Source organism: Dermacentor silvarum, chromosome 3, assembly GCF_013339745.2.
Source record: "Dermacentor silvarum isolate Dsil-2018 chromosome 3, BIME_Dsil_1.4, whole genome shotgun sequence".
In the NCBI taxonomy this organism is placed as follows: domain Eukaryota; kingdom Metazoa; phylum Arthropoda; class Arachnida; order Ixodida; family Ixodidae; genus Dermacentor; species Dermacentor silvarum.
In genome coordinates, this window is record NC_051156.1 from 182426844 (window position 1) to 182444089 (window position 17246).

The window sequence follows — 17246 nt, forward strand, 5'->3', positions numbered from 1 at the left end:
AATTGTTACAGTGGGTGCCCTACGTTTATATGTGTGATCACAGCGCTAACTGCATGGATAATTTTTTTTTTTTTCTCTACAGCCCGGCATACCATGACCATGTCATCCAAAAGGGTGCAGTTTGATGAGATGGAGGAGGAGCTGCTTGGAAAGGAAGCACTGGGGGAAGGCGTTAAGAAAAAGTTTAAAAACTCCTTAGACAGCGATGAAGAGGATGATGAAGTTGAAGACAAGAAGTACAACTTGCTTAACCCAGATGATGTAGAAGGTAAGTTGCAGTGTTATGGAAGGGCCTGTCTTAATAATCCTATAAAATCCTTGTCTCCAAACCCATGTGGCCATCTTCGTAGTTTGCGCAAATTATTTTGGATAGACCCATGTTATAAATTTGAAGCATGATTAAACGAGCGGCTCTAGTAGGGCCACCGTCTAATGTACACAAGCACTCACTTCTCTTATCATCCATCCCAATACTTTCTCTACTCTTCCCCAGTACAGAGTAGCACACTAGGTCAGGTTGAGATCTCTGCCTTTCCTATCAATAAAATCTATCTCTTGAAGTATGATGACATTTTCAAGCTAGTATCGTGCTCTGTTTGGCAATGCTTTCTCTTGACAGCTGCAGGCAAACGGCACCTTCTACATTACATCATTCTGCTTCAAATATGGCAGTCACGCACTCCACAAGTGCTGACCTGGCCATTTTTTTTATGCTGTCGCTATGTTTTTATTCTTTTATGACTAATTTCTGTTAGGAAAGATGCAGGTCAGGAAGTCATACATTTCTTGGAAGCTTTAATTTCTCAGTTTCATATTCCAATGTTGTGCCTGTATATTCTACATTTGCATGTTGAAAGAAATTTTAACTGGGCGGCAGTGAAACAAGCATTGGGGAAAACACAATGACGTCGTCTAGGTAGCAGAGGCAGATAGACCATTTGTAGCCACGAAGGAGAGAGTCCATCATGCGTTCGAACGTTGCGGGGGCGTTGCACAGTCCAAAGGGCATAACTTTGAATTGATAGAGGCCGTCCGGGGTGATAAAGGCAGTCTTTTCTCGATCCAAGTCATCAACAGAAATCTGCCAGTAACCCGAGCGCAGGTCTATGGATGAGAAGTACTTCGCACCATGAAGACAGTCCAGGGCGTCATCAATCCGTGGCAGCGGATATACGTCTTTGCGCGTTATTTTGTTTAAGGCACGATAGTCGACGCAAAATCTCCAGCTGCCATCCTTCTTTTTGACCAAGACGACAGGTGACGCCCACGGACTTGAGGAAGCCTCTATGACCATGTCTTTGGAGAGCATCTTGTCGACTTCTCGTTGTATGACCTGGCGTTCGGAATGGGACACACGATAGGGTCGTCGTCTGATAGGAATAGCATCTCCGGTATGTATTCGATGACTTACGAGAGACGTTTGACCGAGAGGGCGGTCATTGAAGTCGAAGATATTCCTATAGGTCGTTAGGAGGTGGTGGAGTTCCGTGGCTTGACAAGTCGGAAGATCAGGGGCAATCATCGTGGTAATTTCGTCGGGGAGTGGACTTGCCGGACCGCTTGCGAGAAAGGACGAACAAGTGTCCGCGTCTAGTGCCGCGACGTCGCATTCATCAAGTGCAGACACGTTGGCCACTGAGATGCCTTGCGGGAGAGCTTGAGTCGAGTTGCTGAAGTTCAGAAGCGGGAGCTGGACGTGGTTGTCGAAAACAGTCACGAGGGTGTGTGGCACAGCAATATTTCTGGTCAACAGTACTTCAACTCAGGGGCGGATCCAGGTTTTTTCTGAGGGGGGGTCAGCTTCTGTCAATGATGATGATGATAGTAGCCTTTTTCACTTACCGAAATGCACCGTTTCTGCTCACGATAAACCCGAATTTTATACGGCTAGAGCAACACCTGTAGCCCGCCGTGGTGGCTCAGTCAGCTCAGGTGTTGCGCTGCTGAGCACGAGATCGCGGGATCGAATCCCGGCCGCGGCGGCGGCATTTCGATGGAGGCGAAATGCAAAAATGCCCGTGTGCTTGCGTTGTAGTGCACGTTGAAGAACACCAGGTTGGCAGAATTAATCCGGAGCCTTCCACTACGGCGTGCCTCATAATCAGAACTGGTTTTGGCACGTAAAACCCCAAGAGGAAGAAGCCCTATAGCGAAGCCAGGTATCGGTTTCTCCGAGCATAAAAGAAAAGGACGTTACCCAATACAGCCATGTGCTTGGCGGCTGTGCCTGATAATACAGGGTGTTCAAAACTAAGATTTATGGTTTTCTTAAAATTAGACACTGGGAGGCACGCAAAGACCACCTGTGCAAATAACTTATGTGGCCAGGTGGGCACAAAGTGAGAGGATAATTATCGCTGTGAGCAGCCGAATTCACTTAAGTTGAACAATTATTTTTTTGTCGACTGCAGTAAGTGGGTATGTTTGTATTGAAAACTTAGAGACAGTAGTGTTTCTACACAGTATCGGTCGGAAGAATTATTCTAGCGTGTTTGGGCTCCGAGATATCCGACTCAAAATTTCTATTGTCGTACTGCGAAGAGTTATGGAATCGACGCGGGAGTGGTTTATGCTTTGCGTTGCTGTGGAAGGGAGGCATTTTGAACGTTTTTAGGGCATTGACATCCTGATGGGTGAAGTGTTGTCATGAGATTCGTGCATGACAACATCAAACTTAAAACGGCAGTATATATGAAATATTCGTTAGCATAGCTAAAAAGGTTTCGGTTGTTGATGGTGTAGTTGTTGCTTTTGATTTCAATAAAACTTACAATACTTGGAAATCAGCAGTCACTTTATTTGCGTAGCCCAGGAAATGACCATGCCCGGTCGTCTAGTCACCATTACGCACGCGCATTGCCCTCCGGCTTCTCCGCTCGCGCCATTATCTCGGCATGGCAGCTGCCGCCAGCTTTACAGGCTGCGCGGTCGCGTGTTACGACAGCGGTTACGGGTTCTTCGATTTCTTTTATTTCGCCAGCCGTCAGGGGAAGGGGGACAGTTATTATCTTTGCCAATGCCTCCGCCGCGTTGTCAGACTAAACGCCGCACCCAACAGCCGCGTCACATCATGGAGGAGCTTTGCGCCAATCCTCACTCTTGCATGCGCAATCATGCGAACGACAATTAAAATTTGGAGTTGGATATCTTGGAGAATAGACATGCTAGAAGAATTCTATCAAGTGAAACTGTGTAGAAACACGGCTGCCTCTAACTTTTCAATACAAACATACACACTTACTGCAGTCGATAAATAGTTAATTATTCAATTTTGGTAATATTCGGCGGCTGACAGCAATAATTATTATCTCACTTTGTGTCCCCCTGGCCACATAACTTATTTGCCCAGGTAGTCTTTACGTGCCTCCCAGTGCCTAATTTTAAGAACACCATAAAGCTTAATTTTGAACACCCGGTATATCTGGCCTGTATTGTTTCTTAACATAAAATTTGGGATGATCTGTCGCAGGTTTGTTATAAATGCGTAAGCACGGGTCCATCTTTGGAGTTCTGTTGGGACATCTTGATTTCCTTAAGAAGATTCTTTGTGTTCGGCTGAGACACCTTCGTTTGCTTTGGAGCTCCAGCGCGGCAACCACTACGCTGGTTGTTTACGATATGCGAATCACCGCGTATGAAGAAGACTCACGACGCCACCTACAAGAACGATGTGGCCTAGTAGCCGAGAGCGCGAGCCAGCGTCTACATGTTTTGCTTCCCACGCGACGTCATCCTTTTACACAAGGCGCGCATCTGCTCCCGTTTCTCTAACCACGCGTGGTTAGCGCGCGGGCGTTGGCCGCTGACGTCACGCTCCCCCACTTCGCAGCCGCAGCTCGAGGCTTCGCCCGGCTCCGCGAGAACGGCCACTCAGATAAACGGATGCGACGGCTTTGAGCCTCCTATGATTAATGTACGACAATAAAACTGGGAAGTTACAATGAAAAACTTGTAGCGTACGAACCGTACTGTGCTCGTACTGGATAATGTCAACGTGTAACTGTGATCACACTTCTTTCTGGGGTTTTACGTGCCAAAACCCGTGATCACACTGAGTGCTACAGTATAAAACAAAGTTGCCTATGCGAAGTTCTTAGTTTAGCTGTTAGTTGTCGTTATTATTTATATATGAACACTTCAGCGAGAGATCTCTTTCATTAAGCAGGTTGGTCGCGGAACCGATGACAGCCAATGAGGCAACCGATGACACCCCAATCGGGAACTGAGTTGATCAGTTGCGAAGGCGCTCGCGTGGACATCTGCGTGCTTGGCAAAAGGCACGTCCCCTCGTTCATTCGACGCCACCGGTGGGAAGAGACGGCCGGCGCCAGGAGGTCCAAGGTGTTCATGTGAAAAAATAACTACGGCAACTTCGCGACACCACACCCCTACGGAATAAAACTAAGCTTGTGAGCGAGCTAGCTTTACTTCTACATGGCTCATACCACTGGTACTCGCGGAAAATAATTTTGAAGAATGCTGGTGGCGATACTTTTTTTTGGGGGGGGGGGGGACAGGGCCATTCCCCTGTCAGCAAGAGGGCGATGCAGAAATCTGAGGAGGGGGGGGGGGGGTCAGGACATCCGGACATCCCCCCTGGATCCGCGCCTGCTTCAACTAGTGGAGACACTATGTAGTCGCCGTCTAGAACTGGGGATGCCGTCGTCAAGGCAACACACGTGGCGGCTTGTGGTGCCAACCGAACATAATCGACAGAGCATAAGCGGTGTGACGGTAAATCTGGAACATCCGCCAGTTGAGGAAGCTCAAGTTGAAGGACGCCGGTTGCACAGTCAATGAGAGCGGCATGGGCCGACAAGAAATCAAGTCCGAGAATGACGTCATTGGGGCATTGCTTGAGAACCGTAAACAAAACAGATATATGGTGACCGACGATGGTGATGCGAGCTGTGCACATTCCGATGACTACGGGACTTCTTCCATCAGCGACGTGAATAATACCAGTAGCGGCGGGGGTAAGTACTTTCTTAAGGCGACGACGAAGGTGATTACTCATCATGGATATTTGTGCCCCAGTATCGACGAGTGCGGTAACAGTTAAGCCGTCAACGTCAACGTCGATCAAGTTTCGTCGCGTCGGCAATACGAAGAGAGGATTTGAGGTGGAAGTCGAAGATGCAGCGTCACCTCTAAGAGCTGCATCCCTTAGTTTCCCTGTTTAAGGTTGAGCGGCGATGTCGGACGTCGTCGTAGAGACGAAGGAGACGACGGCCGACGCGCTGGCGGCGTAGGGGTGGATCGACGTTGTACGGCTCAAAAGGCTGGAAGCGGCAGTAGCTATCAGTGTTGTATGGTTGGTATGGATGAGCGGGCTGAAAACGGCGGTAGTTATCGGTGCGGCTAGCAGTGTCATACCGGGTTAACGGCGACACTCAACGGTTGTGGCAATGGCGCGCGACGTGACCGATACGGCGGCAGTGGAAGCAAATCGGCCAATTATCTGCCGTACGCCATTCAGCCGGATTACGAGAGCGCGGATAAAACCGTTGTTCCTGGGGCGGTGATCTCGGGCGTGGCGGCGACCTAGGGCGAAAGTCAGTTGTCCGAAACTGAGCAACGGCGCAGACGGCGAAACCCAAGTTGCCGAGTTCCGCCCGCACAATGGACTGGACCAGGGAAACGGCCGGCACGTGAAAATCGTCGTGGCCATTGTTGGGGAGAGCAGGAGCAATAGCTTCGATTTCCCGTCGGATGATTCGTGTAATTTCCGACGGTGGCGATGACTGCAGACGAGAGTCCTGTCCGTCTTAGCATGATGACGTCGGGGCGGTGTTCGGTAGCCGAGCGAATGACCTCGCAATACACCGACTTTTGGCCTGCTCAAAATGCCGGCATTCTTCAATAATTGCGTCGACGGTCGCACAATTTCGGCACAGTAATAGGTTGAACGCATCGTCTGCGATTCCCTTAAGTACGTGACCAACCTTGTCCGACTCCGTCATGTCCATGTCCACTTTACGGCAAAGAGCCAAAACGTCCTGAATGTAGGATATGTATGGTTCAGTGGACGTCTGAGCGCGGATGGATAGCTCTTGCGTTGCGGCCGCCTTTCGACCCATGGGCTTCCCAAACAAGGCAATAAGTTTTGTTTTGAAAGTGTCCCAACTTCCAATCTCTGCCTCATGGTTATTGAACCACACCTTTGCCGTTCCTTTGAGGTAAAACAGCACGTTCGCCAGCATCATTGTCGGGTCGCAACGATTGACCTCACTGATGCATTCATAATTGGCAATCTAATCTTCAACGTCAACTTCATCCGTACCGCAGAACGTTCCCGGGTCTTTAGGGTGTGTAACGATGATCGTTGACGTTGTGATCGGCGCTGGTGCAGGCGTTGCACTGGCCGGCACAGGCGGCGTGGTCGTGGTCTCGTCTGTCATAATAATGACCCCGACTCGACGACCACTGCGGAGCTCCGTTGTACAGCGCTTCTTCTGCTACCCAGCACCTCCACCAAATTGTCACGGGGATTCACAAGTACACGGGAGAGACAATATTTATAGGCTGCTGCTACCAGCGAATGGCTGACAGCATCACACGAGGCATGTCCCGTCTTCTTCCTCTTCGCATAGCACAGCGGTCCTTTAATGGCAGGCTCATACGCAATGCCTCGTAACAATATAATTCAGCAGTACATTTATGCAATTAAAGTTTTTTTTTGTTGTTGTTGTTGTCATCGTCAAAGGGTCCTTATACTGCATTATTCATTTTTGTCTCTGTGTGTTATTAAAGCACATTGTAGAGCTGAAAGCGTCATCTGATTACCTTATTATCGTATCATTTAGGACAGGAAGACAAAACCATTGAGTATGATGGGAACATCAAAATCACTCCATTCAACATGGAAGATGAAATGGAGGATGGTCATTTTGACAAAGATGGCATGTTCATCTTCAACAGAGAGAAACCGGAGATACGTGATAACTGGCTTGACAACATTGATTGGGTCAAGGTGAGCTTTATCACCTGCACTATGTACTGGTACATGAAATCATGAGGAAATTTAAGCATATTTTTAATATTGCCTTTTTTTTTTTGCAGTTGTCATATGTTCAATGTGTGATACTTTTGATGTGTTGTGTATTCAGCTAATTGCATATCCTGAGAGGTAAGCTTATAATGCATGTGCATTTGTAATAATGTAACTATGTGTTGAATCTGTATATGTGACCAGATTTCCCAAACCACAAAGTGGGATGGAAAAGTGGTGGGTGTAAAAGGTAACATGATACATGAAGAGGTGCACAAAAGCAGCAGTTTATACATGGCTGTAATGTACAAACTAACTGCATTGTTCGGGTAAGAGGTTGACCGCACACGACAAGTTCTGCCAGGAGCAACGACGGGCGTGAGAACCGTGCAGGCTAGGCCAGTGAACATATAGGGGTGAACACAAAGACAAACACAGACATGAACATAGAACCACCCTTGCGGGCTGGTGTTCGAAACCGGTTTGCCCCTTAAGGGGCGGCGGGACACCGCGCAGCAACACCCAGGCGTTCATTAACCACACACACTACCGGGCGTGGCTAATGAACGCACCGAATGTACCGTAGCACTGAATGTACCGTAGTCGTGGCCCAGTGAATTGGGTGTCCGCCACGGTTACGGGAGGTGGCTGGTTCGAAACCCACCGTTCGACACCCAACGGTTCATTATCGCTGGGTACAGGTGTCCCACGACCCGGCGCCCGGTAGTGTGCGTGGTTAATGAATGCCTGGGTGTTGCTGCGCGGTGTCCCGCCGCCCCTTAAGGGGCAAACCGGTTTCGAACACCAGCCCGCAAGGGTGGTTCTATGTTCATGTCTGTGTTTGTCTTTGTGTTCACCCCTATATGTTCACTGGCCTAGCCTGCACGGTTCTCACGCCCGTAACTGCATTGTTATTTGTAGAGTTAGCTGTTAGGCTTGCCGGTACATATTTCTAAAATGTACCATCTAGCCCAACTGCAAACTCTCCAAATGAGACGTTGTCTGGAATCGGCCCCTCTGCCTTCTCTCTTCTCTTTAGTCCATATATTTTGCATCTCAATATATAAACCTTCAGCGTTATTTGGTTTTTACAAAAAATACAGCCAAGGGGGAAGATTTGAGGGGGTTAGGAATATTCACATTAAGTATCACATCTGTTTCCATTGTGATGTGAAAGCAGTTTGTGTCCATTCGGGATTCTCAACGTAACCTAAGTATGGGAGGTCTTTTGCACATTCACACCTACTTTGTCATTTTACGGTGGGCTGGACAAAAATCAGTGCCTTTTGGACAATAGGATCAGAACCATAAGAGTGGGACATTTTCTGCTTAAATGAGAACATCTGGTCACTTTAGTCTAACATGTTTGTGCTATATGAGACAGTCATCAAAATACTAACTGTGATCACAGTTTGTGAAGGAAGTAGCATTGATTACGAGTTGAGTGTTGTGAACCATCTCAACAGCCTTATGTTAAAGGGACACTAAAGGCAAATACTAAATCGATGTGAGCTTTTTAAATACCATTCCTGAAACCTCACAACGCTTGTTTCGTGCAAAGAAAAGACTTAGTTTATGAGAAAATTGCATCTTAAGGGTCGAAATACCTTTATGGCAATTCAAATCTCCCGCCACGCCAACTGGGGAGGGGTGACGTTGCATATGCCATCACCGCCCTTTGCTGCCGTCGGTGAGTAAAATGGCGCCCAACAGATGGCGGTACGATGCGCCGCTGCAGCTGCGCATCGGTCAAGTGGCGTAGACCGTTCGGGCATCCCGCGACATCTCACGGAAGTGGGATTCTCTGCTATTTGCAGTTTGTGTGAGTTTCGCAAGCCAGAAAAACCAGCGCAGCACTACCCAATAAAAGAACTACTGAAATGCAAAAGCACGGGCGGCGCAGAGTCGAGCTAAAACGAAACCTTTCAACTGCCCGCATCGTTGTCAACGGTGAAATGTCAATGAGTTCTTTTTCCTTAAAATGAAATAGAACTAGTGAAGTAGCATTTTCTTTCATCTTATAATACAGTACTATGATGTTTTTTATAACGAGTGGTTGAGTTCTAATGACACAATTTAAATGAGGAGTGCCTTCGTCATCGGGCAAGTACTTGAATGTCCGGGGGAGTCTCTAATCGTGTCCTGCATTTACCTCAGTTTCTCGATTACTAAGGCTCTGTTTGCGATAATATTGATGCCTTAGAGATACCCGAGCACTAATTCATCACTTTAGCTTGACTTAGTATTTGCCTTTAGTGTCCCTTTAATGATTTTCACGGGGAGGCAGTATATACCACTGCAAAAAAAAAAAAAATGAAGAATTGGAGAAAAATGAAGTATGTAACTGATGTTTTCCTGGATACAATATTTTGTTTTGGGTATATTGTGGGAATTGTCACTGCACTCAGTCGTTTGAGTACGCATATATTTTGAAGTTTACTGTAATTTTGATTCTTTGTTTATTACATTTGCAATGTTGAATTCAAGTTCACTGTGTTGGAATATTCAGCTTGTTGCACCCTTTTTCTGTCTGTATGAGTACGCATGTTAGACATGAACAGATATTTCCTTGATAAAGAGGAAGCCACCTCATACTTTTGCTACTGTGATATTTTCACTTTCAGCATTCTCCTAGATTACAATTCATGTGAGAATGATCAAAGAGCATTATGGTATCTGCAGTTGCTTTGAAAATCAGACCAGCTGAATGAATTTCACCAGTGTGTGTACCTTAGATTTAACTACACTGAAGGAGTGAGGGTGTCTATCATTGATGCTTGGTATACAGCAAGCAGAGTCTGTCGAACACAGGCTTTTTGTACTATACAGAACAGCAGCACTCAAGCTTCATCTGCGGGAACCAATGGGATCTTAACACTTCAAGATTATGCATTACTTCTAAAAGTGATTTAGGGTGCTAAAAGTGCTCCACTTGTACAAAGCCATCATCATCTTGCCCATGTGACTTAAACATGCAAATAATGCACAAGGGACCCTGCATGTAATCGGGTCCTGCTCTCTTTCACGTGCTTCAGGTGCAGCCTTCAAAACAAGCTATAGAAGACAGCAGAGGCTCTGAAGACTCTGAAGATGAGGAAAGTGTCGATGCACTAGCACTTTATGGAGAGATGCTGGAGATCATGCAGCCTGGTGAGACTGTCCTGTCTTGCATCAAACGCCTGGGAGGCGGGAAGCGAGATTCGACAATAAACCGCTGGAAGAAGAAGAAGCAGGAGCCAAGCGAACCAGGTTGGTCACTCTATTGCTTGGGCGGCAGAGTTGATGTGTTGACATCATTATAATGGCATCATCATCTCGCATACGATTTCTCTTCTCAACAAAAGTGACATATTTGATATTACAGAATACTAACCTATCAATTTAGCTTCTCTTCATGTCGTTTTTAAAGGGCCCTTCACCAGGTCTGGCCATATTGAGCTGACAAGCGCAGTTCATACAATGTGCACTAATGATTGTGTCTGCAAAGTATTACACCGCTACGTGCCACGAAAACCGCTGAAATTTCAAAACGAACGCCAGGCGCCCTTCTCCTCGCGGCTACTGCGCTCCCAGCTGGAGAGTTGACGTCAATCACACAAGTGTGCTGCGTAATTCGCAGTGCTGTGACGTCACTCACGGTGACATGTGACTGAGAATTATTCAAGGCAGCAGCAGTTATTTGTTTGATCTGTTGCTCCAGTAGACGAATTAAAGTTTGGAGAAATAATAAAACCTACAAAGCGAATGTCTGCATGTCCTTGTTTTACTTCGTACTATAGCAAAAGAGATGTACTTCCGTTTCGTCTGCTTGTTCCCACGTCGTGCAGTTGCTCGCACAGAGAATGAAACCATGTCATTTTCTACAGTGTTGCAGCGCTCTATCATGCTCTTTGATCCACTGCTCTTCTCCCAGGGGGAGAAGGCAGGGATTGTAACGTGTGCGTGATGTGGTCCCCTGGCTCCAGTATGGGAGAACACCGGGAAGGATCTTTGCTTGCGGAGGCTAGACAGGGGCAAGTGGCGAGTGTGTCGATGTTAGCAGTGAAGCTTGCCTCCTGAAATCATGGGTTCGCGATATTTCGAACATTTCCATATCTGCTAAAGATGTACCAATTTGATAAATTATTGCAGTAGAATGCTCCCTAGAGGGCACGTAACAATTTCTAGCATATAACTAAAATTTGCTATGTGGGCCAGGTGAGGGTCCCTTTATAGTCCAACTGCAACCAAATTTTGGAACGCGTACAAAGCTTAGTTTTAGACAGTGTAGATATAGAGCAGTCTTTGTGCAAAGTTCTACATTTCAAATACGAGTGGATGTATCGCGAAAAGTGAGTAATAATAGACATTTTTGATACCTAAACTTTGGGGAAAAAAAAAGAAACTGTCATAATCATTTTAGAAAAATTATGCATAACTTCAAACATTGAGGACCTAGACATAATTTCCGAGATCATGCAAATCTCGGAGGCCATGTGCTGGGATTAGCGTCATATCCACTAACCACCAGGTGCCCGTATCATCTGCTTTCGTGCCATACAAATGTTGTTAATAGGAAATTTAGACAATTATAAGCTCAGAAGCTTTGCCAAGATTGCTTCGGTAGTATACACATTAGTATACATTTATAAGAATTTAGCCAAAGTGAAATTCCATTGTAGTTGGCCTTTAAGTGTTCTTTAATCTTTGCCTTAAAATGTTGACACGCAGGTTGAGGACTTTTCTGCCAGTACTTCAGCGCACATAATGCTGTGCAGAGGAAGAACTGCAAACAACTAATGCTGTCACTGTGGCTTGTTTCGGAGCAATTGATTTGCGATTACCTAACACACCTGTGGTGTCTAGCTTCCACATTAGGACATCTACACCTGGAATGTGTGGCAGCTGCCATTATTAAAGCATGTTTGTGCATTTTTTTTTATGTACGCTTCAGATAGCACCAAGGATGTGGCACCAAAGGAGCACCTCCTGCGGATGACAGAGCTAGCTGACCAACTGGTGTCAACTGGTGACATGGACATTTACCAGCAGTCATACGAGCGGCTCAAATTCTTGCGAGAACACAAACAGAAGGCCAAAGAGGCCAAAGCTGCAACTACAGCTGTAGAGGGGTCTTCCTTCGACATGTTTGCAGATGATGCCGACAGCACCAAAGCTACTGAGCCGTTACCCGTCAAAAAGGAGAAAGCAGGAGCTGAAAATAAAAGCGATGGTATGTGGTCACCCCCATCCCCCGTTTTTTTTTTTTTTTTTCCACGTCATTAGCTGCTAGAGGGACACTCCTGTTCAGAGAATGCATGCAGCTGCATTACATCTTGTGCTTCGGCTGGACAGACTGCATCAGTAAAAGTACCTGGCATAATTCATCTGCATCTCAAAAATTTGCTGACTTAAAGTGACTCGCCTCTATTAAAGAAAACATACCAGCTTCCAAGACACACCATTGGTTGCACTTGTTTTACTAGTTGAAAAAAAGAAATAAAGGTAGAATGGATTTGTGATGTACATTTACATTGTACAAAGTCATGCACAAGATTTCAAGGATTTGTTGGCACATTTTGTTACATGTCTGCAGTGTAGACTTCTCTTGTTACACAATCTTGCCAAAAAAGGAATGCAAGTGGTTTCACACCTACACACAATTTGTGGCCTCCAAAGAATGCTTTTGAGAGAACTGAGAAGCAGACTGTCTTTTTTTTTCCTGCCTTAGCCAATATAATACTTTTTAAGGTCTTCCAGTCTCTCATCACTGTCACTTTCATGTTTTCAGATACAGAACCAGTGAGCTCATCGATAGGCGAGGATGAAGTGATGTGGGAGTTCAAGTGGGAGGAGTCGGATGATGCACCAGTGTACGGATTGCACACATCGGCTCAGATGCTGCAGTGGGTGCAGGATGGATACTTTCAAGACGGCGTCTGGGTCCGCAAGGCACACGAAACCGATCGTCCATTTTACAGCTCGAGCCGAATCGATTTTGACCTCTACGTCTGAAGCCATCTCTTGCCGAGAACAATCTGTTGACCGAGACACAGAATGCATTGTCTCTCTTTTGCTGTTGTTTTTAAGTGTTGCAGTTCAACAGGCATAGGCAATATAGTCAGTGTACAAGCGAGAATATGGACCTGAATAAGAGGAGGCTTGCTGTGCTCATTGGGGAATTGCAAAACTGCGACATTCTGGAAATGAAACGTTGTGCTTCTGTAGACACCTCCATGCATCCAACGTTTCGTGCTGCATTTTCTGTTTAACACTGTTGCCCATTGATACGTGGAAAGCACCAATACATACTTGGCATGATGCCATTGTTAGTGCACTATGGAGAGATGTTCCTTGCTCTTTTTTTATTCTGTTTGATGTCCACTGCACATTGCTCTGTGTCCTCTTACTGTTGACAGCATATCCACGTTTCCTTCACTTGTAATTTTGCTATGCCTGTGGTAGCTTTGTGAGAGAGTCAGAATGAAAGGACAGGAATTATTGCCGTTGTAGTTATACAGTTAAACCTGGATATAACAAAATTGACAAATTCCCGGAAAGCTTTGTTATAAAGAGGATTTTGTTATATGCAGGTTCGGCACGAAAATTCGAAAAAGAAACGCTTACCGTACTTACTCGATTCTAACGCGCACCCATTTTCCGTTTTCGTCTAAGCACTCATCCTTTGAATGTCACACCAGGTACTGGATGCGTGGACGCGTGTCCTTTCGCACAAGCGCTAGGCACCGGAAACGAAGAGCGAGAGTCACGATGGCGTTGTAGCGTCATATAGTGTTACAGTAGAACCCCGCTGTTACGTTCCTGGGTGCTGTTTTTTCCCGGCTGTTACGTCGTTTTCGGCCGGTCCCGGCACAGCTCCCATAGAACCCAATGCATTGGTAACCCCGCTGTTGCGTCGCAACTGTGAGACCGTTCCCGCATCATACGTTGCGAACTGCCACCCCACGCCGGCCTGAGTGCCCATTTTGACTTTTCATGTCGCTTTGCTTGGTGGCTTGACGATGGCATTCGACGCCCAAAGTGCCGGGGGCGATACCTATGACGTATTTCAGTTTCCGCCAGCAAAAGTATGGCCCTTGAGATCCGTATTTGCTATATAAAGATGGTGTCTATGACGTGTTGTGGCCCTAAAATTGGTTTTGGCTCACAGATGTTCCGTATGGTTCACAGATGGTCCAAGGGCGATAACGCAGTCGCCGCGCGCCGTATGCTATATGTGCGAGTGAAAACGTGTGAGGGGAGCCGACGACGTGCTAAATCTCACGCGCGCAAGAAAGAAAAGCAGGGAGGAAGTGCGCCTTCTTCCGTTGCGCTCGAGGCACCAGCGAGGGGGGGAGGGATAGCGGGCGGCGTTGTACTGTACTCTGGCATCAACTGCGTACTGCGCGGCGGCGCGCGGTCGCGCGGGCCGTATCTTGAAAGCGATCTGCGTTGGGGCAGAGTCTAGGCAGTGTAGGCACAGAACACCCATACAAACTTGTGTAGGTGCGTCGGCGGCTCGTAGCTTTGTGTGTGCTGTGTGTTCTCAGTGCTCAGTTTGCGTTGAAGCGATAGACAACAGCACGAAGGTCACTTCGCTCGCTTCTGCAGTGGAGCTTCCAAAAGCCGCCAGCGTTTGGCAGCGCTCATCGAATGTGATGTGTCACAGCGTCTGCCAGCGCGTCGGCAACATCAAGTGGAAAAGGAGAGTGCCGGCTTGGTGGGCTAGGCCAGCTGCAGCAAGCGGCTGGATCAGGTTTGAATTAAGGGAGGGGGAAGATCGCCGGGTCGAAGGATGCAGGCCCGCCTCGCACACGCTCGCACGCACGCACACGTGCGCTCTCATCGCATTCCGTCGCGGCGGAGAAGGTGCTTCTGGTTGCTGCTAGCGCAAAAACAACAAAATTTTTGGCGAAATCTCTAGGTTGTCGGTGGGGAAAATTTGTTATTTCAAGGGGGTCTCCCGCTGCCACTTCGTTACGTAGAGGTCTCAAATACATGTGCTTCTATGGAGTAACGGCGAGGAATAGAAAAAATTCGTTATATGGAGGTTCGTTATAAGCAGGTTTAACTGTATACCATCGCTTTACTCATGTACTAACAGTGGTCATCGGCACGCACAGATGTGCTAATAATCGTTTGGCATTTTGCTGGATGTGGTTACAACCGTACAAGTTGTACCTATATACTAGTATATTATGCAATAGAAGTACTGCCACACAAGTTGTCCTGAAGTTGGCAAGTATGAAGGACATTACCGAGCATTCGGTACGAGCATGTCATTGTTTTTTAACTACTCATGTCACTTCTCTTTAATACAGTGTTTTAGTAACCTTAGAAAATTTTAAGCTAGCAGATGCATGGCATGAGGGGAAGCACGACTCTTAATTGTCCAAAATTTGTAGTGTTTGTATTTGCTGTACTCTGTGGCGCTCTGACGATCTTTGTCACTCGTCTTGTTAAAGGCACTCGTTTGTGACTTTTATATGTAAAGCTGTCGTCAACTTAGTTTAATTGGAGCTGATTCATTAGTAATGTTATGAGAAGCTGTCATTTCAAGTGGCATTGTGCTAAGCATCGTATTGAAGTAGGAGAAATGGTTGGTGTCATTTTGTTTTGTTTTCTTTCAAGTTGTCTTTGTTATGTTTTGTCAGTGTGTCACAATGTCTGGTGATGCACCATGAAAGCACATACTTTATTCAAAGCATTCTCTGACTGAGAAAGGAGAGCAGCAGCATAAGTGGCGGTGTGCACCAGCTATGTGGGATATTCAAATATAATTGCTTTACTGCCCGACCTTTAAGTTTTGTGAAGTTTCACGTTAATGAGCGTGTCATGTCCCAAGGACGCTGCTGGATGCAAATAAAGACTGCACATCTTAACGAAGGTGTGTTATGGTGGGTTTTACATATCCTAGAATAAAGTGTTGCAAACCTCATCGTGCTTTGAGAGTAACAGAGAAACCGTGTGTACTCACTCCTAGAGGTGTCATGATGCTTGTATGGAAAATGACAGTTTTGAAGTTGTTCCCTTTGCCAAATATGAACACAAGCAAAAGTTCCCATGCCTCTGCTGAGCTTTAAAGCATACCTGCCAACCTGTGAACTTTGTATAATCTCATGGCCATGGCCGGGAGTAGAGGGGGAGGGGGGGCATATTTGGGTTTTCTTTGTTTAGTTTGCCTTAAGCATGGCGCCTTTTGTGGTATACATATGCTTATTATTATAATTGTTTCCCATTAGATACAGCACACAATCCACAACAAACTTTGAACAGCATTAAACTCACAAGCAGCACATTGTTTTTGAGGCAACAATGGCTTTTGCAGCAACCTTGGTGTTGCCGATTTTATCTGGTACAGAAGCATGTCTGACTAGACCTGCACAAATCAAGTATCCCTCTATGGTCCTTTTACCCTCTGAAGATTTCTAAGGATGTCTTCGGAGGCAGAACAATGAAAATTTTCACAAGCAGTATTTTTCGTTACATTTGATGCTGCTTTCGTAAAATCGTAAAAGGAGCTCAAATTCTTACACTTTACTAAAAATGTGGGAGAGTTGGCAGGTATGCTTAAAGGGACACTAAAAGAAAACATTAAGTTATATATGCCATATATACAGCTGGAAGTTGGAGCATTCTGATACGCCACCTGCACACATACAGCAGCTTAGAGTTTGGCGGGTAGGCTGGGAGGAGGTATTAAACAGTATTAACACTCCCCCCCCCCCTCCTTCTCTACCATATTATGGCCCACTGGCAGTCACTGGAAAGTGTGAATGCATGTCATAAATAGCCATGCTGAAATAAGGTTCCGTGTAGGCGGTCGAAGGTGCAAGTTTGTTTAATTATTGTTGCTGTCAGTGTTGTGTTGACCGGTGAAGAGAACGCAGATTTGTGAGATACATCATTGCAAATGCCTGGCTGGGTGTTTTGCTTGCTCTTTAGATATGTGATGCTCGTTGGCATGACCCTACTCTACCTTACCACATGTGGAAACTTCTGGATCACAATTTAAGGGACATTGGGCTGGTACACAAGTGTTCCAGGGATGGAAAAACAGATTGGAGCACAAAGAGTGGCTCTGTCAAAGCCTTGTTCTTGGATGGAGTGAAAATTTACGGTAAGGAGATGGTATATAGCCATCTGGCCTAATTAGAAAGAAAATTAATGAGGCCCGATGGGCTGTAGCGCAGCTTTAGTACTTAGGCATCCATGCAGAATGTGCCAATTCATCTGATCGTGACACATGAATTGACTGTTAGGACACTGCACGTGG

The 17246-nt window shown here is 46.3% G+C and overlaps 2 protein-coding genes across 2 annotated transcripts in view; one reads left to right on the forward strand and one right to left on the reverse strand.

The window, feature by feature from the left end:
- Nucleotides 1-17246, reverse strand: part of LOC119446203 (60S ribosomal protein L6) — a 182328-nt gene that overhangs the window by 159756 nt on the left and 5326 nt on the right. The window lies entirely within an intron of this gene.
- On the forward strand, nt 86-16298 carry LOC119446211 (CD2 antigen cytoplasmic tail-binding protein 2-like). Its single transcript, XM_037710573.2, has 5 exons — nt 86-268; nt 6807-6973; nt 10027-10240; nt 11925-12203; nt 12762-16298. Exons 1-5 carry the CDS (start codon nt 94-96, stop codon nt 12983-12985), a joined length of 1059 nt encoding a protein of 352 aa, XP_037566501.1. The 5' UTR covers nt 86-93; the 3' UTR covers nt 12986-16298.

Excerpts from the sequence above, each read along its gene's own strand:
- LOC119446211 (XM_037710573.2), top strand. The coding sequence starts at position 94 with ATGACCATGTCATCCAAAAGGGTGCAGTTTGATGAGATGGAGGAGGAG. Across the intron at positions 269-6,806 it reads TAACCCAGATGATGTAGAAG|GACAGGAAGACAAAACCATT; the intron begins GTAAGTTGCAGT and ends CGTATCATTTAG. Across the intron at positions 12,204-12,761 it reads AGCTGAAAATAAAAGCGATG|ATACAGAACCAGTGAGCTCA; the intron begins GTATGTGGTCAC and ends TCATGTTTTCAG.